This window comes from Amblyomma mixtum, chromosome 8 (genome assembly GCF_055824585.1).
Source record: "Amblyomma mixtum isolate Tamu chromosome 8, ASM5582458v1, whole genome shotgun sequence".
NCBI classification, from domain to species: domain Eukaryota; kingdom Metazoa; phylum Arthropoda; class Arachnida; order Ixodida; family Ixodidae; genus Amblyomma; species Amblyomma mixtum.
In genome coordinates, this window is record NC_143019.1 from 19,990,624 (window position 1) to 20,015,432 (window position 24,809).

The following is a 24,809-nucleotide window of genomic DNA, read 5'->3' on the forward strand; positions in this document are numbered from 1 at the left end:
GCCGCCAAGCTGCTGAACGACAACGACTGCGTGTCGCTACCGAAATGTCAGTAGACGAAACTGCTTTCGCTACGTATATCCTGGCTGGCCTAGATGAGCTAAGCCACTGCCATTTTTTACCATAAATGGCTGCGTAGCCAGGAGTTTAATTTCAAATCTTACACTTTCAACCGCTTACACAGTGTTTCGGGTGATCCACCCGTCATGAATTGTACATTTTACTACTGCTACAAATTCCGTAGTGAGGGAAAGTCGCCCCATCGACTCCACTTCCTTTCCACAAAGCGCCCCGAACACCACGGCCGATGTCCGGTCTTCAGGTGACATTGAAGAGCCCCTTCAGAAACCTGACACGGTAGAAGAGCTCGGTCTCGCAGCTCCCGGAAAAGTCTTCCAGGTGCACGTTCAGCAGCAGCCAGGACATGTTCGCGCGCAGTTTGGTGCCCTTCAGGGACTCCAGCTGCGAAGAAGATGGGTGAAACTTTCAAGCTACAGGCTGTCGACAACAATGGTTAAACAGCGGCACATCTGTGAGAAGAAAATCAGGGTTGTATGTTTCACAACGATATGTTAAATAATGCGTTGCTGAAGAACTTGCTTTGGGGCTAGTTGGTTCATGATTGATGTTCAGAATGGCGCAAAAGACACACACACACATTTTTCCTGTGTGTGTGTCTTTTGCGCCATTCTGAAAATCAGGATAAATAAGGGATTTGTGGAGGCTGTGAGGAACTTGTCAGTTCTGCATGAGGGATCTTCTGAATGAAAGGCGGCGGCATTGGCTTAAGTTCCACCCGAGAACATGCACTGTTCACCTGGCCAAAGAACATATCCTCCGGGTGAGTGTTAACCACATCGAATGTTTTGAACGGGTAGGAAGTTGTTCTTTTTGGAATGCACCACTTGTAATCGCTTTAAGAGAGTGGTCCCGGATGTACAAGAACATGGGGGGGGGGGGGGGGGGCTTTCGCTGTCATTGCTGTCATTTCTTTCCTTCAAGGTAGGGCGATAAGAGTTTCGGCGACCGAAGTCATCTTTGTGTACAAGTGAACACAACTTGTAGAGGTTGCAGGAATGCGATTTCACAGACGCCATGATTGCACACTATGCACAGATGCAACAGTACACGTAGGAACAGATTGTTATAAGTGGATTAAAGAAGCTCGCCGGCCGTCTTCGCGGTCTTGGTTCTCCAATACGACCACCGCTATGGCGGAGGTGAAAGCCATCCTGTACGTGTCGGATGGCTGTGCGCTAAACCTGCGGCTGCGCACGTCACTTGGATTGAAGTAGTTTTCACACAAATGAGTGAGACCGCAAAATATCGCATTTTCTCCGTGAAAAGTAGCGTCTCTGCTACTTTTCTCTCCTAGCGTCTCTGAGGGACACGTGACCGACAGAATGAGTCCTTAGCAAGCGGAGGAAGTTATCGAGAAAGAAAAAGCGCAGTGATTGTCGCACTCAAGATGAAGGCATTTACCGCGGCGTTTGAGATGGGAGGACGGTGTTAAAAAGGGGAAATCCAGGTACCGACGGCTCCGATTCGAAATAGGACAGGTTTCGAACAGGAGCACGTTCAGTTTTTTTGTTCGAGCTCTACAGTTGAAAATATCCCATTAGTGTTATTCACCCGGAGGAAAACTTATTAAAAAAAAAGGGGAAAGAAGCAGCCTTCTGACTAGCATTGCTGTCGCGTTTTGACAGTTAATTCTATCACATGCCCTTTTTTCATGATGTGCGTATGCGCTCGGTTCATTTATCGGCTTGTCAGTCTCTTGTGAGTTTCCAATTTCATGCTTGTGGCGGTAGTAACTGTCACCTTCGATCTTTCTTGATATGCTTATTCTCTTTATTTTTTTTTCATAAAATATACACTATGACAACACTGCAATTACATTGTAACAAAGTTGTTATTCTTAATTTCTGTGTGTTCATATCACAGCGTTCTTATTTGATCACGTGCTCCTGTGTTGTATTCGCTCTCTTTTGATTCGATCCATTAAGATATGGTGTGTGCGTTTCTGCGGTGATTGATTCATGTACTACATTGCGTTTCCACTGCCGGTGGGTGGCTAGAGCTCAACAAAGCTGCAATGAAGCCGATTTTCGTCCGGAAACCTTCTTCGCCCTGTCAAGTTGCGAAATAAATTCGTTTGATTGTTTGACAGATTGATTGAAACCACTGGTCTATGCGAAAAATAGGGTCTGCGGTGGTCATGAGCGGGTATTGGGCAGCGAGGTCTCACAGGATGAAAACTGTCCGTCTCAGAATAGCCTGGTAGCAATTGGAGGACTGCCCATGGAATTTGCATTCCTGTCGGACGGTCTGTGATCATTGGAACCTCTCATGATCATACGGATCATGAGGGGGAAATAACTAGAATAATAAGAATGCGGTGGAGACCATATGACAGGTTCTCTCAGATCATGAATGGCAGATTAGGAATAAATATCCCTCGAGAAAAAAGAATACAACAGCTGTACATTACCGGTACTCACCTATGGGGCAGAAACATGGAGGCCAACGAAAGGGGTTCAGCTTAAGTTAAGAACAACGCAGCGAGCTATGGAAAGGGAAATGATAGGTGTAGCGTTAAGAGACCGGAAGCGGGCGGAGTGGGTGAGGGAACAAACGCGGGTTAATGACATCGTAGTCGAAATCAAGATGAAGAAATGGGCTTGGGCAGGGCATGTAATGCGAAGGCACCTTAACCGGTGGTCCTTGAGGGTAACGGAGTGGATTCCAAGAGAAGGCAAGCGTAGCAGGGGGCGGCAGTATAGTTAGGAGGGCGGATGAGGTTAAGAAGTTTGCGGGGATACGGTAGCCGCAACTGGCAAAGGACAGGGTTAATTGGAGAGACATGCGAGAGACCTTTGCCCTGCAGTGGTTGTAGTAAGGCTGCTGCTGCTGATGATGATGATGGACGGTCTCGAAAGAAAAGGCTCCACAGAGTGACCGTACAGTGTGCGGTGCGTCAAAGATTGCTAGCGGTGCAGTAGGAGGGTCAGAACCGCTGCTTTACTTTCAGAAAGAGAATATATGACGGTAGCCAGCCGCTTTGAAGCCACGAACAGACTACGTCAATATTATGAATTCTATACGTAGTTGCTTAAACGCAAAAAACTCAGACAAGAAACATCGCACGCACTTTTGACGAGGCTGTTTATGACTCATGATATAAATAGCTGACAACCAGCTAAACGTTACAAACAAAATTCAAGTACCTCGTCGTGTATCACGAAAAACCATAAAGCCCGTTCGGAAATTTTAGAAAACTAGATTTTGAGTTGTTTAGAGAAAAAATAGAGTAATGATTGATATATAGCAAAGCCCCTTTACATGCAGCCGCTGCATAACTTTCTTTTGCTTAACGATATTTTACGATGTCTATATCAATTTCCTTCTTCTAAACCAACATATTACAATTATGAATACCTTCCAGCACTTTCCTAGCTTTCAAAGTGCGTTTCCTTCCTTCGATTATGTCCTGTATGAACCTCTTCCTGATGCCACTCATTCGGGAAGATAACTGCGTTTCTGGTGCGCACAGCGTGCAGCCCAAAGATACCGAGTTGCTTAACAAGAGGCGACCCTCTATAGCGAACTCACCTTGTTCGTCCAAGTGAATTGGTCATCCCAGAGGTACACAAAATTCCGCAAACCCTTGGGATGGCCGATATTGACGTCCGCAGGCAGCTTTCTCGTAAGAGTGACGTCTCCACAATCCTGTGAAAACAGCGTACGAAGACAGACGCTCAGGTCTCGGCTTTGAAGCCTGAGCTTTCATGCGCCATTAGTACGGAAAGCTGGACAAGCTGGTAAGTGTTCACGATGAAAGGTAGCGCGCTGGGAAGACGACGGGCGAATGTAGACAAAAGTTTTTAGCTCTAGGGGTTTCACAGCTAAAGCTGTTCATGGGAAAATTCCCTCTGCCGGCCACAGGTAGCTCTACTGTGCGATCAGGAGCACCCACCACGAAAACAGCCCATGCTCCGTGCTTCGTGCAACCTTCGAATCACCGCATGGGACACTTTTAAACGCCTCTCGTACGCTGTGTGCATTTCTGAGTAGGAACTATTGGTAACCGTATGAAAAGACGCGGTAGTAGGCTTACATTGGGTGGATAGCTAGAAAGTACGTAGAGAGATTACGGAGAGCTGAAATTCCAGAGATTTGAAAAAATAAACAGACAGTATGCTTGATTCCGCTTGCTATGTTTCACTACTTATGCAGCATAGCAAAATCGCAGTCAAAGAAACAAAAATGAGGTTCTGTTTCCGAGATTTTTATTTCCGTGTTTCTTCACAACAGCGTATTTTCGTGTCTAATTCCTACACTATGACCTTCACTTCTAAGTTGGTTCCTGTTCTTGTGTGTCTGTTCGTGCGTCGTCTTCCCTGAGTGCTACTTTTGATCATGGAGATACGTCTTTCAGCTTACCAAGGATGCACGAAGCAATATTTCGGAACAGCGAAAGTGACAGCGACGCTTCTCCCCAGGCAAGAACGTAGTTTACCCACATCTTTGGGTGGAATTCTTTTCTTTCTTCCGGGGAATAAATAACCGATATGCAGGGCTACAGCTCAAGAAAGCAACTCCACTTGTCACAGGAACACTTGAAAAAGTAGCAACCTATATTTGGTATCAAAGATGAGTTACACACAGAAAAGCGTCTAAGAAAGTATTCTGACAGTGTAGTTAGTCGCAGGTTTCTGGCGAATCAGCCATGACGGTTGTGTCCATGGAGAGGTAAATAAAGCTTTTCGCAGCTACTTTGTGTGGACAATTTTTGTGTGCTCCTTGAAGTCATTTCATAAAAGTATGTTTGTATGACTAATACATCTACTAGTTTATGAAAACCCACAACAAACAAAGGCTCAGAAATTAAAGCAAGCAGCGGAAGGATATTTATCGATGTTATTCAATTTTTATTTTTCATTCCTGCAGCATTTACCACTAGTTGAGGGGAAGCCACTTTCCCCCTATATCTGGGCGTGAGATGGCTTGAGCCATTAACGAAGAGCGAAAGCAAAAAGAAACTGAAGTAGGATAGTTATGTAATCCGGGCCTGGGACTCGGGTACCGCGAAGTGCAAGCAGATGGTGGTCATGCTACGCTGTTCTTAAATGAGGAAAACGTCCTGAAAGAGAGGGGCCCTGCGCACCAATCAATCGGTATCCCGGCGCGGTGTGTTGTAATGACTATTAAGGCGAAAGCCTTTAATGGCTCATGCTCGCGGTGTCCGTCCGTGCGCTGGAATCGTGCCAACCGTGGCCTCTCCTCCGCGCAGCGGCGCAACCTCCTCCCCTCCTTAGCAACCGGCGCACCGGTGGGGGGCGCAGCTGTGCATAGCAACCGTGACGTCACACAGTAGCGGTAGAACAAGCGCGCGCGCGTCGGAGGTGGCAGCTGCACCGCCGCTCCTTCGCCAGACGTCTCGTTGCAGTCGAGTGAGTGAGACGCATGGCTCCGAAGCGGCCCAGTGATTCAATGCTAAGCGGTTCGGGGAAGCAGAAGTGGGTTGACCACAAGGCTTTTGCCAGCACACTTTAGAATTTCCAAAATGTTTTCAGTAATTTTTTTCAATGCTATTTTATACTATTGGCGAGAGCCAGTTGAACGAATCAAATTTAGAGCGTGTAAATAGTTCGCTGTCGTCAGCGGCTTCGTCCGAAGCTTTCGCAGAATACATAACGTCTGTATGCCCTATGATGTGGGTACACGTTAAAGAACCCCACGGGGTCGGAATTTTTCCCGAAGCCCTCCACTGCGGCACCTCTTCCTCTCTTCCTTATTGCACTCCCTCCCTTCTCCAGTCGCTCAGGGCGTGTTTCAGGTGATGGCTGAGAAGTGAGTCAGTTTCAGTGCCTTTTCTTTCCTCCTAAAAACTTATTTTTTGTATGTGACGAAATGCTCGCCCTGTGGCGTTGGTGCCAAGGCCAGCTGGAACTCGAGCACACGAAATCGTTCGCGCTTAGCTTTACGAGAACTCGGATTTGAACATCACAGCGTTAGTGGTCCCATCTCGCATAAAAGCCGATGTTTTCGATATTGGCTTTGGGTGAAAAATCCACGAAAAATCTCCAGAGAAACGGCATACGTGGCAGATGAGCCACGTAGGTCACATGATTTTTTTTACATCATCACAACCTGCAGACCGGATTGTGAGCAAACTGCCCACCATGGTACGTGGCAGTTAAAACAATTACTGAACGCGAGAGGTTGCTCGGGAAGAGCAACCGGGTCGCACAAGTCGCACTGTTGGCATCACCTGCCATTGCAGGGCAGTGGGGCATCACTTAACCGCTGCACCACGAAACTTTTAAAAGAGTTTGTCACAAACATTACCGACGTCCTTCCAGGACGACAGCAACTCGGCCACGACACATCGAACAAATACAGTCAGTCTATTGGACAGGACCCTGTTTTACTCACCACAATGTCATAGTGGGTGATCCCAAAGCGCTTGCACTGGGCGTAGGCCATCATCGTAAAATCGGTGTAGTTGCGATCCATCTTGTAATACACGGTGCCCAACTCGAACGAGAGGCCCACCTTCGTGTTGGCGTTCCTGTACTTTACGTCTGACGTCACCAAGGTTGCGTGAGTTTTCTGCACGCGAGAGCAGAAATTCTGGTAAGTTGGTGCAGCATACTGAACTCGAAAACGTATCCCTATTGCACTGAAACATTCCCATGAGCCCCGCATACAAAAATATGGGAATAAGTAATTCATATTATATGAAAATTACGTTAAATGCTTTACTTTTCCCACATCGCTTCCGAATGGTATCATTGTAGTTACCCTTATCACTTCCATATGATTGCCATAGGTACATGGCGCCGGTGTTCGTATGTACTCGTATTTCGACTTTACCGAATTAATTTATTGCACAGTCCGTATGAATTCTTCATGTTCCATATAACGCACATGCGCCATGTTTCGAGACGTTAATCAAACAAGAACCAAACCTAAGGCGTGGACACCCAGAACGCAACTTTTCAACGGCGTTTATTCTGAGGAAAATCATTTGCTATTCCTGTCATGCTTCATGCGAGATCCGACGACATGGGAGGCACCGCTAACCGTTAACGTAGTTTGCCACGCATAAACTTGAAGATCTTTTGGCAAGGAGATAGACGTCTCGACCCTCGTTCTGCAATGCGCAATCCTTTCCGTTTGAACTCGGGCCTTCCGTTTGTGTTCGTTTGCCGTTTGTGTTCGTTTGTGTTCGCTTGTGCCCTCTGATGCTAAGGCCGCTTTAGAACAACAGATATTAGTACGAAACCTGTACACTCCAGAGGTACCATTCCCGTGCAAGAGTCTTGTTTAACTTAAAGAGGTTTAAGTACGTTAAACCCCTACCGCTTTTCATTGAACAGAGTGCGGAGCAACACGTGAACGGGAAACAGAAGGGAGTTAAAGGGGAGTAATCTTTGCTCTAGCACACATCCTTTTTTAAAGCATGCGCGCTAGAGGACAGCTTATTTCCTTTCTAATCTCGAATAGTCGTATTCGTGATTAGTGTAATGTATGTGGTCAGCAGGCAGCAACACATCGCATCTATAGTTTTCAAGTCATAGTCATGCTGTCGGAGGCTGCTAAGAGCGGCATGACTGTACCACACAAGCCCTTGTCGTGAAAAAAAAAAGACTTAGCCCTAACAGTCCGCAGTCTCAATGGGAGGCTCCGAAAGCGTGGTTATGATGAGTAAATGCCAAGGGAAGGGTGTCTACCTTCTCAGTGTAACATACGCAAGTCCTCAGCAGTGTCCAACGAGTGTGGGTTTCTTCGGAGGCTTGACGACCGGATGGAACAAGGTAATGTTGAGGTGTAAAGTGCGGCGATTCCGCGCGATGATGTCTCAGCACCTCAGGTGCTTCTACTCCTTAATATAAAAAGTATGTACAATTGCTATAGCAATACACGTTAGTGATTTTTGATGCTTAGTATGTCAGCGGGTCATGCGTGATAACACTAGCCGCGCTGTGCGCAACAACCAGGTCTCCCAGAATGTAATGTCACGGGCATTCACGGACGACGAGTACAGAGAAACTACAGGGGTGGCGGGCACAAAGGGTAATGAGATTTAGAGTCTTCCACTTTGTGATTAAACAGGACATCAGAGCAAAACTACACTGCATAAATTTATTGTCAAGACCTCAGGGCAGAAAACTGCACAGCTCGCTCTGTATTCCCTCCATTCATTCGCAATGCGCTAATGCAAACCCAAGTTGCTGCAGTTTGGTTCTGATTGTTAGTGACTCTGTGCACATACTGACATGAGCGTCTCCGATTTTCCAGACTGCGCACTGAAGCTCCTAGAAACTAAGTAGACTGGTATGCTTATTAGCTTGTACTGCCCTGCCTTTAGTGGTTTAGACTGAAGAGAAGAAAAACTCAAGGGTGTACACTGCATCTATTAAAGAAATGTGCAGGCGGCTTAGCTCTAACGGGCTAACGGAGGCCGAGAAACTAATTCTAATAGTCGAGGAATCTCAGGAATGACATTTCGCACCAAAGGAGCAGTTTTAAGGAAATGGAAATGAAGAGAAAGGTCTCAAGTTCTGTCCTGCACGTAAATAAAACGCGATCTTTGTCATTATTGCCCTCATCATCGTCGGCACTGACATCCCAACTGGGTCCAACGTCTAGCCACCTTATCGTTGTTAACTTCATCAGCTAGTTTCCCTACTGACACTCTGCGGTCCCTGCTCGGTTTTTTTTTGTTTTTTTCCTTGGAACCGATTCGGTCAATCTAGGAGACCGTCTGTTACTTGCTCCCCGCATTACACGTTCTGCCAATACCCATTTCCTCTTTTGGATCGTCGTTCGGATGCTATAAACGCCGAATATAAATGGTCCCTCAAATATCAATAAAAATAAGCAACGAATAGGACAGGCGCTAAAGCCTATGAGCCTTAATGGCTGTGAGTCACGAGCAAATCCTTAATGGGCTACCCTAGGATCAAACAATGGCGGCATCGAAGATAACCACGGCAGATCTCTTACCAGGTCGGGGTATGCTTTGGCCGCGTTCCTGGTAGAGCTGGGGAGTTGAGTGATGTCGATGCCGAATGCGGTAGGCGGAGCCGCGTGACACTTTTCGTCACTCTGCTGCCACCCTGTGGAGCTCAGGGCAATCACCGTGTCAGCCTCCAAGAACCTGGTCGCGAATGAAGAGGCGCAGGTTCCGAACGATTGTTCCCTCGCGGCGACGAGCCCACTCGTGCACGAAGCAAGCATGTGCTTTTTTATATATATATTACCAGAAAAGCACGAGCTCAAAGCCGTATTTTATAAGATTTTTTTTTTTTGCTTATACAACCGTTGCTCTTCTATTCTTAAAAACCGCCGCCGCCTTTGACACTCACAGCCATTGCGTATCGGTTTGCAATACCGACGTCGTAAGTTGCAGCGTCCAGTGAGAAAGGAAAAAAATGACTGCATGCGCAATGATTTCTTCCGAAATACAGCCTCCCTGTTTAACCTCCCTCACAATGACTCAGCGTCTGCAACGCTGTCATAAAAATACCGCGCGAAAAGACGCGTGTGTGTGCTCCCCGTCTGCTAGTGTGCTAAAGAACCCCAGGCGGTGAATCACTCCGGAGCCCTGCACTATGGTGAATATTTCTATGCTGCTTGATCCGCTCTCTCCATATACACCGCGAATAAGACGGGAACAACAGTCTACAACAGTGGATTGTATGTTGTTTCTTATCTGTGACTATACTATTCCTTTTCTTATGCGCAATTTCTTTCAGACGCTCATGCTTATAAATTGCATTTCAAGTCAAATAAACTTAGTTGAGAGTCAGCGCTCGTTTTGTCGTTTTCACTGTTGTCCCCGTCTTCTTCGCGCTGTTGTTTCATAATGAACAGGTACGTTTCATTTTTCACTGTCGTCCATACTACAAGAGCTTCGTTTTTAGCCACAGCAGCCTGTTGCCGTCAATAAGGAAATGGTAGTTAATTGATTTAGGACAAATTAAGTTTCTCTTCAGCGTCGGCCTTTAGCCAAGCATGCACGGTAGCAGATGTGGTGCTAAATAAGGACACGCCCATAAAAGTGAGAAAGCTCGCATGATTAGTGGTTCCAGCAGTACCGCACACACGTTTTAGGCCACACGCGTTGTGGGGGTCAGCTGAGCAGGGGACAGCTCAAGCCACTTGGCAAAGTGCCAATTCTAGCACGAGCCAAGAGGCTGGGGTCATTCAGGTGCGCCTCATGCTGATGTCAGCACACGCAACTGAACCGGATGCTGTTAATTTGGCTCTTTATTATCTAGGACATGTTAATTCCGCATTCACTGGCCTATTCATTCTGCAAAAGGAAGACAGTAGCCGTGGCGTTCAGTTTGCAGTTTATGTGGCAGAGCAGCTGTCGGGTATTCACACTTGTCCCGAACCTTGCATACTCACTCGACGGCTGTTGTGAACTCGCTCTTGTAAATATTCCACGCCCTCTTGGTGCTGTAGTCGTAGAGGCCAATTGCTATTATCCTTTTTCTTGTCTTGTCGTTGCGTTGTATTTCCTTCAGTGTCTACAAGAAAAGGACACTCCGAAAATTCATCGAGGAAAAGCGCGCTAATAAAAAAAGTGGAACAAATATATTGCACCAGAACCTGCTAGAGAGAAATTTCTACCCCAAGACAAGCTCGAAAGAGAAAAAAATTGGGCCTCTCCCGTAACCGAGAGTAGAGTAAGCATGAAATGTTTACGGGCCTAACACAGGCTCCATTGCTCGGCTTAAGCAGCTGTGACGGTGGCGGCATTGATTGATTGATTGATTGATTGATTGATTGATTGATTGATTACAAACATCTTTATTTCTTCAATGTTCTCAGAACATGTGGGTGGGCCGCCTAGTCCGGTATTGTGGCGGCATTGAAATCCAGGACGATGCAGAAGCGTACGCGGACACGACGAGACGCAGGCCTGACAAGAATGTATATGCAGCGCGTTCGAATACTCCGCGAGCGTTTATACATCTGCCTGCCAGAGGGGGAAAGGGCTTGAAGGCCAAGCGGCCGGTCTTTTACATGCGTGAGTGTGGGACCGCAGCGCCATCCTTGGGGAGGGAGCGAAAGCTTTCCGCCTAAAGCCCTTCTCGCCCTCCTCTCTAAGCGGCCTTCTCTCAAAGCCCCTAACAGATCACGTATGACAACGAAGTGTATTGTGGCATGTATGTGCTTTTTCCACGCGTTATTAGAAATCAGAAATTATAATTCCGTGTGTAAGGGATCGGTAGCGTTCGCGGGGGTCATTGGAACGCGGCTGGGGGCACTCAAAGCGGAGCGTCTCCTTTCTTGGAACACGGCCGCTCGCGAACGCGCCGGGAAGTACGGGTGTCCACCCGCCCCACGGAATCGATTCGCGCACGTTCTGGCACGAATGTGTATTTGTGTTTGTTTTTATTTTTATTTTGTGGTGGAGAGAACGTTCTACTCCGCACATGCTGGCACGACCGTGCGTTTGTTTTTCTGGAAAGGGTGTTACCCTACGGTAGTTGGAGGGCTGACCATGCTCTCGATTAGCCAATGATATGAAAAATGTAGAATGATTGGGTGCTACGGAATGTGGGCCGGGCCTTTAGGGCTTTAAAACCGGGCCCCGGAGCCGGAAGCGGGGTTCTGCGCTAAGGTCAGGTGCTATGCATCTTCGGCTACGCCGAGTTAGGGGCCTCCCCTAGTATTAGCCAGTTCCACCCTTTTTGTTGTTGTCTTTTTGCCGTTTAATCTGTCTCTAGTGCCTGAACCTGTATCTATTGTAAATTGCTGTACATAAACTGTACATAAGTTTTCCCTTTATCCCCGCATCTCTATTCATCGAGAGACCGTCTCTGACGGGACACCCCTGGTGCGAAGATCAAGCTTCAGTCTTCCAGTTGGAACCAACCGTCTCCGACGGGGCACCCCTGGTGCAAAGAAGAAGATAAAGAACCTGTGAAACTTTACTCCGTGCATTATCAAATGCACAGCTCGACTGATATCTTGATACACATTGAGAAGACACTGGCAGCAGTTACTTTTTGTGACTCGTTTGGAGAGCAACCGGCGCTTGTATGCCGGTCCCGTAGGAGGGCTTAGAGAGTCTCGTTAAATCTCGTTCAGTCTCGTACGGTGCCCGGATGTTCTCATTTCATAGCCCGGATGAGTGGAATTCAGTGCCCGGATGAGTGGATTTCAGTGCCCGGATGATGGGCCTCGGTCTCGGCGTGACGTCACCACAATGCCGACAACGGGAGCTAAAAGCATTTCATGCTTAAACATCTGAACTGGCTGTTGTGGTAGTAACAGCTCCGCGCCTTCTGCCCAACGTTTTCCACTTTTTAACGATACAAAGCTCTTGTACAATCACAAAGATAGATTAACTAGGGAAATTAGCGAAGCATTTCATATTCAGAAAAACCGCGACACATGCGTAAGCACCCTATCCGTCCTCGTTCATGACTGTGAGATCATGCGTGCTCCTGGTTGTTTGTAGAGTAAATTTTTTGTGTTCCGTGCAATAAACCTTCAATTGCTAGTCAGCGCCTGTCCCGTCGTCTTCTTTTGTTGTGTCCCTGTTCCTGCGCTGTTTTTTTCTCAAGATGTACCAACTCGCTCAACTCGCCGTTTTACTGTGGCTGTTAAATACCTAGCTTTTCAATGCATCAGGCTGTCCGCTGTATAGAAATCCTTTTGAGCAAGAGTGTGATAACATTGAATGTCTTGGTTAGCCCAGGCACAGGAATGCGGCATGGTATGTTTAAGGCAGGCGTGGGTTCGTCATTGAATCTCTGTGGTATTGAAGCCACCCAAGCAGGCGGGTGCAAGTCTACTTCAAATTTGTAAATTAAGTTTATTGCCTGCCGCGTTGGCTGCTCAAAGCAAAAACGAGCATTAACAATGAATTTTCAATGCGCTATAGTAGCTTGGCCGTAGAGAATAGTCGCTAAATTTGTTTTCTGCACGAGGCAGGGTCAAACGCCTATTTTACAGCGAAAGCTCTACTTCTCGCATGTTAAACCTCGCTAGCTGTACCATGTGACTAACCACGTGACCAGCCGGTTGCCTCGCCACTGCTCCGCTGTTTTCCCTCAGCATAGTTAGATTCAGCCAGGGAGAACCTCATGGTTTTCTTCTAATGGTTTGAGCAAAGAGAAACCGAACAAGTGTCCAGTGGCACTAAGGATGAATCCCTGCATTGCTCGCATACTAGGCGTTGCTAAAAGCCACTATAAGCAAACGATCCGGCCAGTGCACACAACAGATATATTCGCACCGTCCAGTCTGCTCCACGTCTCTTTATGCATCGTCCTACCTGCCGTTTTTATTCCTTTCAACTGTATAAGAATGATGACATGTGAGTGTATTGAAGTGAGTCTCCGTAAGTGCGAAATTGTGTTTATGAATAGAATTTTCATCAACTCATCAATCAAGATGGCATTTCTTTCGCATCAATATATGATCCACCGCACGTCATCGCATTTCATTTGCTGTTGAATGCTATGCAGAGTCCCATACGTTGTCTTACAATGTTCTGCAAAAGCCTACTGTCCTCCCGTACTCACTTCTAGCAAGCGCTTAGCTTTTTCTATGAGAGCTGCCAGCTTCTGGGATTCGGCGACAATATTGAGCAGGCCGTAGTTCTTCATGTTTGTTCCGGCCAGGGCGTTGAGGATCGCTCTCACTTTACTGTGGTCAATCATCTCGGCAGTCACGTAACTGGAACGAATTAGGGCAACATTGCACCAAAGCAACAGAGAAGCAGCACAGCGTACGCGTGACTAAACGTACTCAAAACTAGGCATAAAAGAATGCTCAGGACCGTTTAATGCAGTCCTTGTTTATGGACTTGTTCACATTGGAAACACAATTATATCTTTTTGCCTGTGTGGGAACCAATCGCCCTGGAGTTCCGTGCAGGAGGAACGGCGCAACGGAAGAATCTCTTCATTAGCGCTGGCACGCACTGTGCCAAGTTATTGTGACGTTAATGCAGGCGCCACTCCGTATAGAGCATTTTATTTATTTATTTATTTCATTACCCTCAGGGCCAGAGGGCATTACAGTGGGGAGTGGGTTACACACGAAAGTGAAACAAAAATACAGCTGTAAATACACTTAAAAATTAGACATAAATGAAGCTCACAGAAAAACCGAACAAACAGATTACGTCAACACATTTAACAAATTAACAGCGCATATCGCAGAATAAAAACAACAACAAAAAGCAACAGCATACAAGAAAAACAAAAAAGACATGAGAAATCACGTTCAAAAGGCAGTACAGTAACATGCGCGCATATAGAAGAAGTGTACCAAACGTAAAAAAAAAAAAAACATGACAGTGTTGAGGATTTTCGAGCTTATGACAGCAGCAAGTTGGTTAAAGCAGATTTAAACGTACAATTATCAGAAATTTCGATGATAGATCCGGGAAGGTGATTCATTCGATCCATTCGGACATCCATTCGAACTTTAAAGCTGAAAACTAGAAACCGGATGCGGTCGTAAGACAGGACAAAGTTTTCAAGCAGAGAGGAGACCACACCCTGCTGATGAGCAGTTATACTTGGCGACAACTTTTCTTGACAATCAAGGGAACGCTACACGGGTGGTGCGTCCGTAACAATCTAATTACGGGAAATAGCTCGGCCGCACAACGGTGCACATGACGGCCTGCTCTTGCTGCTTGGTAGCATCACATGACTCTGCCGCACGTGAGGCTGGTGCCATCTATGGAAGGTTCTTCTAACGAGATGTGTCCAGCAAATTCGTTCTAAACATGGGAACTTTTTCCTTGACTTTCTAACGGTGAAATCTGGCAGTCTTGTTGGAAATATGCCTTGGATAAAAAATTTTAACAATAAACTGTGTTTGAAGACAAAAGTATTGAATGCATGTTTGGTCTGTATTCATCTGCGTAATCAGGGAGGGCGTGCTGCAACTCCGTATCTACGGCTACATTGCCACATAAAGTTGTCGCGATGTGTAGTGCCTCATTGTGTCGAACTTTCTTAGTAGACATGATGGGTTTAAGAGGGTCTAACGCTCCAACGCGACTCAGGCTATGAGGACCACCGTAGTGAAGGGTTCCGAAAATGTCGACAACCTGGGGTTCTTTAACGTGCACTGATATCGCACACTACACGGTGCTCTAGAATTTCGCCTCCATCGAAATTCGACCGCCACGGCCGGGATCGAACCCCCGTCTTTCGGGTCAGCAGCCGAGCGAAATAACCAATGAGCCATCGCGGCGGCTGCAGACATGATGGATGGTGTCGCGATATAATCATTAGCTAAAGTACAACGTTCCTACCTTCCCTGCCACCACTAACCATTGCCTTGTATTTCGCAGCACTCCCGACAGGGTCGCACCGCTAGCAGCTAAAATCCTGCAAGATAGCTACATCCGTGGCTACCAACCCGCACACAAACACTTAATATAGGTACCAGGTCACCAGGGCATCCCAGGGAACTAGAGCGCACATGCCTCAGCCCGAGCATTTCTCCCCTGGGCACCCAGTGCGGATGCCGTGGAACCTCCTACCCCACTACTAACTTACAATGACATACTTCAGCACTTAAGGTTATCCCGTCGGGTCTACCCTCCGCCGGCTAAGACACTAGATAAAGGGGAGGAACAACACCTCCGAAAGCTACAGACCAACACTTACAACAACCCACGAAGACTACATGCCATAGACCCGGAGTCATTTGACTCACAATGCAAATTCTGCGGGGGGTAGGCGGACCTGTACCATATGGTATGGGCCTTCCAACGAAATCAGGCGATCACTGTTAATAACCAGCCAAGGCAAGAGGGGTGGGAGGCAGCTGTGTCCAGCTCGGACGAAAAGAGTCAAAAGCAACTCGTCGAAAGAGCCCGGACAGCAGCCTACGCCACTGGGGTTCCGGACTGAGAGCTCCAACCGCCGCTACAACCTCCTAAACCATTTCACTAAAATATTTTCACCACCACCCGACAGGCGGCACATAGAAACAATTTTGCTCATGAGGAAGCTGCTTACAGTTAGGAAGAAAGCGCCCGCAACGCGCGTTGGCAATCGAAGTTAGGCGGAGGGGGAGGGGGTTCATCACAGGCAAACGCTGGGCGTGTAACGCCAGCGTCGCATTCACGGCGAGTACCCAGTCCACTGCGGGGCTCGGGTCGGTGCAGCTGCTTTCTTATTTAATGCCTGCGAAACACCTGTCACTGTGAAACGCCCGGATTCCAGCCCGCGGTTCTGATGCCAAGTTGGGCGCCTTCCCGGGGAAACGGCCGCGACAAAGCGGGACTCACTCGATGTCGAACGAGATCCCGCCTTTCGTCATCGTGGATTTCCCGATCGTCTGCTTGAACAGTTGCCAGCTGCTCTCCACCTGGGAGCCGTGCAGATTTTCCTCGGACACCACGACGTGCGTGTAGTAGAGGTAGTGGCATAGGCCGTCCGGGGGTATCATCACAGGCGCCACGGCTAGGGCGCCAACGGTACAGACCAGCTCCGAGACCGAGACTGCGAGAAAGAAAGGATTAATACAGATAGAGAGGTCAATGAGACTGATACTGTGGTCGTATACTATCCAGTCAGTGTGGGAATGGCAAAGGGAGCCGTAAAGGCGAAACTGAAAAGACAAGCATGCTGTCAAAAGAAAGGACATCAGATAAGGACGTGCGTGCCGCGAAATGGTGCTGAATGTGGGACATAAATGCTGCAGAGACGATTAGTGCAGACTAATAAATCCGGCACAGCAGACTTTGCGCGAAGGGGAATAATTTAGAGCCGCATACACTAAGTTTCTTCCGCCATTTATTTTCACGCCTCACTCGCTGTTCGCCTGCCATGGCTTAGATAACGGAGCTGGTTAATGACGGTGTTTATACAGCTATCACTAATTGCGCCACAAGACACGTGAAAATGAGGCATTCTGCTGCATCAAAATGATGCAGCCGGGAAAGAGGAACATCGCAAGCAGCAGCAGCAGCAGCGGGAAAGGCAGCTACTTCGACATACTGGGTTACGTGGTCGATGCTGACGGGAATCTAGCGGTTCCCAGAGACACTACATGGGAGGGGTCCGTAGAGGTAAAAGCAAGTGAGCGTTAGAGGGCACCTGAGTAGCTGCAAGGGGCCGGTCAAACAGGACACTCGAGTTTTCCGCTGGTGACAACCTGCGTGGGTTCGGGCGTATTTGCAAGTATAGACACATTATCCGCGCCATTAGTAACGTTGAGAAACTCTTCAGGGTGCTCTCAGCATACCGGCGTGTGCACACTAAAAGCCGGCCTGGAAAGAAGCGAGGAATTGCGAGGTGCCACCATCGACCATCAGGTCGGCAAAGGAGACCGTTCCGGAGAGAAAAATACGGTTGTCGACGGCGTAGAGTGCGAGAATGTTCGACGGTTGGTGAACTGGACACGACGTCGGCGATGGACTCAAGCCAGTGGTCTTTCAGCGGCTCCGCAGGAATATCAGTCATTCTAAGAGGTGAGAGGATGGGATCTCCTACCGAGGTGCATGCAGCGTCGCTGGAAAGTCCATGAGAGGTGGAGCATCGGCGTTGACGCGCTTGCGACCAGATCGGTACATGAGAAGATGTCTCACTCTTCAAGGTGAGAGTGACCATCTGGAGGAGCGACTGGACCGGTCTTTTAGAAGACGACAGGCAGCAGAGCGTGTGATTTTCCCTGACGACATCACAGTGGCGGCCTTACAGATGCGACCGGAAAAATGTCTTTGGACGATGTGTCTGGAGGATGATGTATAGATGGTACCATGCAAAGGATGCAAAGGGTAAGAAGGTCGCTTGAAAATCCAGCTCTGGCTGGCCGAAAACTCTTTGGCTAGGGACCTCTTATTCAAATCTTCCGCACGACCTTTACTATATCATGTCATAAGGACATTATAAGTAATCACATTTGGAATTTCGCGCGAATACTGCTACTTTCCCATGTATATCTTGCAGAAAACAGATGTTCATAAAGATAGTAGGCACAGTAACCAGGCGTTGTCTGCTACTATCTTACTACTATAAAAATAGTAGTAAGGTAACAGTAGACAAACAATAAGGACAACACATTCGCTGAACTCTGAACGTGCAAAATACTCATGATATGACGGGTATCATGAGGAAATCTCCAGAATATACGGGAAATACGAGAAGTCTGTATATTTACATGTATTTTCACATCATAAAAATGCCTTAATTTGATAATTCTGCGGTCGTGGTTATCTCGGAACGTTTCACCAGGAGACACTGAATGAAAAAAAAAAAGGAGTCATGGATCTACCGGAGCTGAAACAAACTGAATTCAAAACTCGTGTCCCGTCACAGTGTGTACCACCTTGAACTCAGAAAGCATTTTTCGAGCGCACTGTGGGTGAACAGCAAAAAAAGAGGGTTCATCAGGTGCTGTTGCTGCAGGTTAAATGTACTCTCTCAAGCCATTAGAATCTTTGAAAAGAGAAGTCGGAAACGGTATACGTATGTTACTTGCGACACCATAACCCCACTTTGTGTACCAGTCATATGCGCATATAGTACAGCTGTTAACAGCAGAAATTAACTATTGCGTCTAATGCCTCAAGGCAGGGTGAACGAGTCCGTAACAAAAGAAGGGATTTATGAAGTTATCTACAGCTCTCAGAAGCCAGTGCAATGCTGTTAGTGTGCACGTCTTGAATTTCAATCGTGTGTCCATTTATGCCTTACATAAACTGGAGAAACTGGACTGACAGAACGCCCTGAAAGCTTAGTAGCGCGAAGAATTTCCTGCACGCACTCCGAAAAGAAGGCTTGAGCCTCTTGTAGGAATCAAAACGAGGCCCCTCCCCGATTCCTTTTTCCGGGCCCGCAGTGCATCAGCCGAGCCCCGCGCTGCACGAGGGCCAAAAAATTCAGGGGGCACTTTGGCTCTTAAAGTGCTGCAAGGCGAAAGAGTTTCCTGGCCACTGTTTGTTTTTATTTACCTTTTTATATTTCATATTTTTTATTTATTTTATTTCTCCTTTTCTTAATTGTTTTGTTTTTATTTTTATTTCCACATCTTATTTTTGTTTTGTTTTTATTTAGGTTTATTTTCTTATTTTTATTTTTTATTTTCGTTTTCTTGACTTTACTCCTTTTATTTTATTTATGAAGCCCATGCATTCAATAGATGCGCATTTATTCACGCTGGAACCTTGAGCCTTTTAAGTAGTGACGCCGAAAGGCGGACGAATCTGCCGACGCGTCTGTCGACACTCCTGCCGACGCGTCTGCTAACGACAGTATGAGGCATTAAAGGTTTTCGCCTTAAAAGGACAAGCAGGAACTTACACGGTGGTACGGTCGTTGTCGTGGTCCGGGTCGTGGTAGTTATAGTCGTTGTGGTGCGTCGAGTTGTCGAAGTGGTCGTGCGCTGGGTGGTAGTCGTTGTTGTGGTAGTCGTCGTGGTCGTGGTCGTACTTGGTGTCGTAGCGATGGTAGTCGGAGGTGGTGGCACAGGATTTGGGTCGGGTGGCGGAGTCATGGGTGGTACTGGTGGTGGTACGTGTGGGGGCATGGTTGGGGGCATGGGAGGTGGTATTCCTGGCGGTGGTACGAACGGTGTCTGCACGGTTGGTACGTCCGGCGCCGGCCGACTGGTGACGGGTTTTAAGGTAAAGTCTGTAAGAAAAAAAGAAAAACACTTTTCCATCATAGGAAACGTGAACGTGGGCTAAAGTCAAAGCCGTGCAGCTGTAACAAAATGAAGCCCGGGTCTGCTTGCGCCATTGCTAAGAGAAATGCGTTGTCTGCAGAATATGCTCCATCCAGACAAAAGAAACAGCCACTAGAACTTGAGGTCATGGCCACGTAAGAAAAGTACTACATACATTTAGTAGCTTAATGTAGCCGTAGTGGATAGAACGCCTTTCAGAGTTTTCGACGAATTACGTTATGAATGTTTAACTAGTGTTTGAAAAAAAAGCACGGGCATTAATGGGGGGGGGGGGGGGGGGGGGGGGGGCATTCCCTGTAGTCATGCAAGCAAGCCGATGTCAAGCACATGCCACATCGCGCCATGCTGTCTCACTTTTGATCCCGGCGCTTCCACTCAGTTGCTTGCGAACAGGAAAAAAAGGAATCATCGGCTCGTCGCCTCTGAGCAACACTTCTCTGTTGGGCTACTTTCACAGATTGATGAAACATATTGAGAGTCCGTTCCGTTTGTGCCGTCCTCCTTTCGTCTAGTCAGTGTCTTATTCGCGCTGGTTCATCGAATTATCGTCGCCTTTATCGAAGAAAACCACTTGAACATAATTTCAAAGGAAACAAAAAACTGAACAACAGGTGAAAAGCCCACAGATTACGTTTGCTCCAAATATTTGACTAAAATGTTGAACTCAGAAATATATTTCTCAAAGTGAGAGTGAATTTCGCACAACCCGCAGACGTGGGCTGGTCCAATGTTTAGGGGAATCCCCCAAGGTGGAGTAGAATTTCTCTGCTAGAAAGGCTCTGTTGAAGTATGACCGTGCCCTCGAATTTTTCCGAATGCATTTTGCAGGAAATCAGAACCAGTGATACTTCGTTTGCTGCAATGTATAAAACTTACTCCTGAGACTCACTGAACAGCGTGAGGCGTACGAATGGATTCACATGCCAATCGCAGATGGTATGTAACGTGCATGCCGTTAATTTTGATTTAGTTGGACTAAATCAAAATCAGTTTAATTGGCGCAGAAAAGGCACGAATGCCACGGATATGATGTTCCTAAACATGAATTAAAATGCTCAAACGACATGACCTGTAACTGCGCGTCCAGCCAGCGCTTTGCTAATCGATGCTGTGGAACCAGAAGTGTGTGACACTAACCTGCCGCAGTCGTAGGGGACGGCGTCCTGGGATCCACAATCACTTCCACGGGGAGGGGAGGAGCGGGAACATTCTTTCCGCCATCCTCGCCGCCGCCTCCTTTTTTGGCGTCCTCCACAATGTCATCAGGGTCCTCATCGAATTCTGTACGGACAGAACAAACACATCCCCCACAGAAGTTTCCTCCTCATGACGCTAGGCGTTACTGCATTGCGAGTATTCCGTAAATAGCCTAGAAACACTAGTGAAACACTTTAAATTGCGACCTATTTAAGTCCATTGCATTACTCTACCCCATTAAAGCTGAATATGATAGCACTACAACTTTCATTCGTAGCGCTATCATATTGAGCGCCGTTCTATAGTGGGAGCAAAACAGAAGATACGCATCATGCTGTAGCTCTACCAAATAATATAGGTCAACAACCGCATATACATCGTATGTTCGGGTAGAAATTAATCGGCGGTGCATAGCATGAGCCGGCCGAGGCAATGCAGGGTTCAATGGCCGAAGCATGCTTTCGACATAGATTTACCTGTACGAAGACGAGTGAATTAGAGGGATCGGTAGCGGACTCACCCGCCGACCCAAGTATAAGGTGGCTTATCACAGCGGCAATTGTGAGTACCATTGCCGCGGAGATGCATAAGAACATGGCCGCTTCCAAGTTTGAGCTCCTGCAAAGGAGATCATGGCACTCTCTTCAGGACGTGCGTGAAAAGTCTAGCGTCAGTCAGCAACTACTTTCGTGACTAGTCGCTGTGTGTACAGCAGGACCGTCAGGTCCTGCTCGTAAGAAAAGGTCAGTGACGGCCCCTGAAGTACGGGTATACCGACTTTCCTTCCTTATCAACTAATAACCGTATATTCAGTTTCGTTCACCAAGAACAACTTTTATGAAACTCGAGGTGGACGGGCTGTGATTCGCTCAGTGTGACTTAGTGAACTCTTTGTGAACTTCCACACCTGCATAAACTGTGACAACTCCCGGAATCAATTTTTAAGAACCGTTCCCAGCGCAGCGGACTCTGTGCGCACTGCTGATACGGCGTTAAGCTCGAATTCAGCTTAAGTTGGACAGGATGCCAGCGAACCCGAGAGGAATTATTTAGAATAATCATGTGGTCGGAGAATGACATTGTGTAGGCGTTAACACTTTGAGCCAGCTGGCTGAGCTATTATTGGCTGTTCTTTGTTATAATGTTTGCTACAGGTGGGCCGTTTGGATAGTTCTAGGATGCCTGAGGCTTCAAAAATCTTGAAATGCTGCAATCACTCCACGAATGAAAAAGAGTGCGAGATCGACACTGAATGCCAAACTTGCCACTGAAGAACCTAAGCGTTACCAAAAAACACCAAAGCCATAACGTGTTGAGCCCCTAGGTATGGGCATCAAGGTGAATCAATATGCATAACTGAGGATTGCATTTGTGACTTTCTACAAAAAATAAACTAGGAAACAGATTTTATATTTGTGATACTTGCCAGTCATCGTCTCCTTCAATAGCTGATAAAGAAAAGAACCAATCGCGATCGTACGATATTTAGCAAGTGAATACAACGCGGATGCTTCACTGCGTCAAAAAGGAAATTACTTCCAAAACGAATTCCCGCACCGAGTATGAGCGTTCGTGTCACCGAGCGGGCTTTCTGTGGAGCGGATAGTTCGTAATTCGTATCAGGACACCTGAGCTCGACAGCAGCCTAGCCCAGAGCGCCACGTCGGTGACAGATATAAGGCGAAAGCGTTTAATGGCTCATGCTCGCGGTGTCCGTCCGTGCGCTGGAATCGTGCACACTGTGGCCTCTCCTCCGCGCAGCGGCGCAACCTACTCCGCTCCTTAGCAACCGGCGCGCCGGTGGGGGCGCAGCTGTGCATAGCAACCGTGGCGTCAAACAGTAGAGATAGAACGAGCGCGCGCGCGTCGGCGGTGGCAGCTGCATCGCCGCTCCTTCACCCAGGGTTGCCCGGTTTGGATACTTTGCGCCAAATTGGCTACTTTTGAGAGCTCTTGGCGACAAAAATTTGAGCTTGGCTACTTGGCTACTTTTTGGCTACTTTTGAAGCGCTATTTATGAACACCATTATCCTGTTGTACCTGCCTTGTTGTCGATAAATGGGGAACAATTTAGCGGGGTTAGGCCAAATGCGAATTAGTTGTGCAGGCACTTCGGTTTTCACTTCGGTTTCGGTTCGAGGCTCGGTTTTACACGTCAAGCAGGCTTCAGACAAAGATCGGCGACTTAATCAGACTTGAGCTCCGTCTTAAGGGCATGGCGAGATAGCATTAATGGATTAATGCCCAGATATGTGGAATTGGTCATTCTCTACATTTACTGATCGCTGAGAGTCCTACCACTCCTGGCGCCGTGGTGCAGTGGTTAAGCAATACGCTACTGCCCTGCGATGGCAGGTGCTGCCATCGGTGGGGCTTGTGCGAACTAGGTTGCTCTTCCCAAGCAACCAGTCTCAGTCAAATGTTTTAGGGGAATCCCCCAAGGTGGAGTAGATTTGTAATAAGGGAGTAATTACTCATTGGCATCCACCCGAGCGCAGCCATACGGCTGCAAAGGAAAGCTATACAGCTTTCTCAGAAACTTCGTAGTTAAAGAAAAATTCGTCCTGGTCCGGGGTTCGAACCCGGGACCACCGCTACACCGGAGCAGTCGCTCTACCAACTGAGCTAACCGGGACGGCAAGCTTATGGTAGGGCGAGAGCGAATTGATCAATAACTCGAAGTGGGAACAGTGTATTTGTAATTTGAAGTGTTATAACACTTCGAGTTATTGATCAATTCGCTCTCGCCCTACCATAAGCTTGCCGTCCCGGTTAGCTCAATTGGTAGAGCGACTGCTCCGGTGTAGCGGTGGTCCCGGGTTCGAACCCCGGACCAGGACGAATTTTTCTTTAACTACGAAGTTTCTGAGAAAGCTGTATAGCTTTCCTTTGTAGCCGTATGGCTGCGCTCGGGTGGATGCCAATGAGTAATTACTCCCCTATTACAACCAGTCTCAACCAACCAGTAATTTAACTTCCACAAGCCATGGTGGGGAGAGTACTCATAATCTGGAAGGCAATTCTTCACTCCTAGAGTTCTACGTACGCCTTCACGCCTTCACGTGGGACTCACAAGGGCTTCACCGAGGGCTTCACGTAGGGCTTCACTTTGTTTACCCATCACGAAATCGCGACATGTCCCCTCTAATGCTCATGCATTAATAACTATGACTGCGTCAAAAGAACACAATGTATTTGCTCTGCCGAAGAGAAAATGATTTATTCGGGTCACTTTTCAAGTCATGCCATAAATACCTCTTATGCTTCCAAGTTATTTACAAACACTGTTGCCCAATAGGTTGCCCTCTGTCTTTAAACTGTAAATTTCCTGCCTCTGGTGACGTTTTTTTGGTGTCTTGGCGCCAATTCTGGCTACTTTTGAGACGACCGTAGCCGTAGATTGGCTACTTTTTGGCTACTTTTATAATTTTCTTGGATATTTTTTGAGATTACGACCTGGCAACCCTGCCTTCACCAGACGTCTCGTTGCAGTAGAGTAAATGAGACGCATGGCTACGAAGCGCCCGAGTGATTCCGCGCCAAGCGGTTCGGGGAAGCGGCAGTGGGTTGACCACAAGGCTTCCGCCAAGCACACTTTAGAATTTACAAAGTGGCTTTGGTATTTTTTTTGTCTGTATCTTTGAATGGGTGGTTTTCCCAAAGCGCCCGTGAACAATGATTCCCTCTGACAAAAGTCGTGGCCATAATTTTCACAGCAACATTTGTGGCGGGTGAAGTTCGGATAAGAGCTATCTTGAGCCCGCTGAAGCCGCCACATCCAAGCAAATGTCCCAGTCTGCACAAGTAACTTTCTGCCGCTCTCTGCTGCGTTTGCCTTGCCTTAAAATGGACTCCCTTAACCAAAAGGTCATCGTTTATCTGCTCTCCACAACAGGTGTCATGTCCTGCTTGATTTCTT

General features: G+C 47.4%; 1 protein-coding gene across 1 annotated transcript; it reads right to left on the reverse strand.

Annotated features, from left to right (window-relative positions):
- Nucleotides 1-316: 316 nt before the first annotated feature.
- On the reverse strand, nt 317-16,460 carry LOC149331577 (uncharacterized). Its single transcript, XM_089557376.1, has 7 exons — nt 16,293-16,460; nt 13,558-13,711; nt 10,424-10,545; nt 9,014-9,167; nt 6,437-6,613; nt 3,611-3,727; nt 317-460 (listed from the first exon to the last, which is right to left on the reverse strand). The coding sequence occupies exons 1-7, from the start codon at nt 16,451-16,453 to the stop codon at nt 317-319; spliced, it is 1,029 nt and encodes a 342-aa protein (XP_089413502.1). The 5' UTR covers nt 16,454-16,460.
- Between the last annotated feature and the right edge of the window lie 8,349 nt (nt 16,461-24,809).

Bases quoted from the DNA above. Each gene is read 5' to 3' on its own strand.
- LOC149331577 (XM_089557376.1), bottom strand. From the start codon at position 16,453: ATGATACCCCCGGACGGCCTATGCCACTACCTCTACTACACGCACGTC. The intron at 13,712-16,292 runs GTGAGTCCCGCT...AATTCGTTCCAG, and splicing joins GGGATCTCGTTCGACATCGA to TTACGTGACTGCCGAGATGA. The intron at 461-3,610 runs GTGAGTTCGCTA...TCTTCTTCGCAG, and splicing joins AATTCACTTGGACGAACAAG to CTGGAGTCCCTGAAGGGCAC.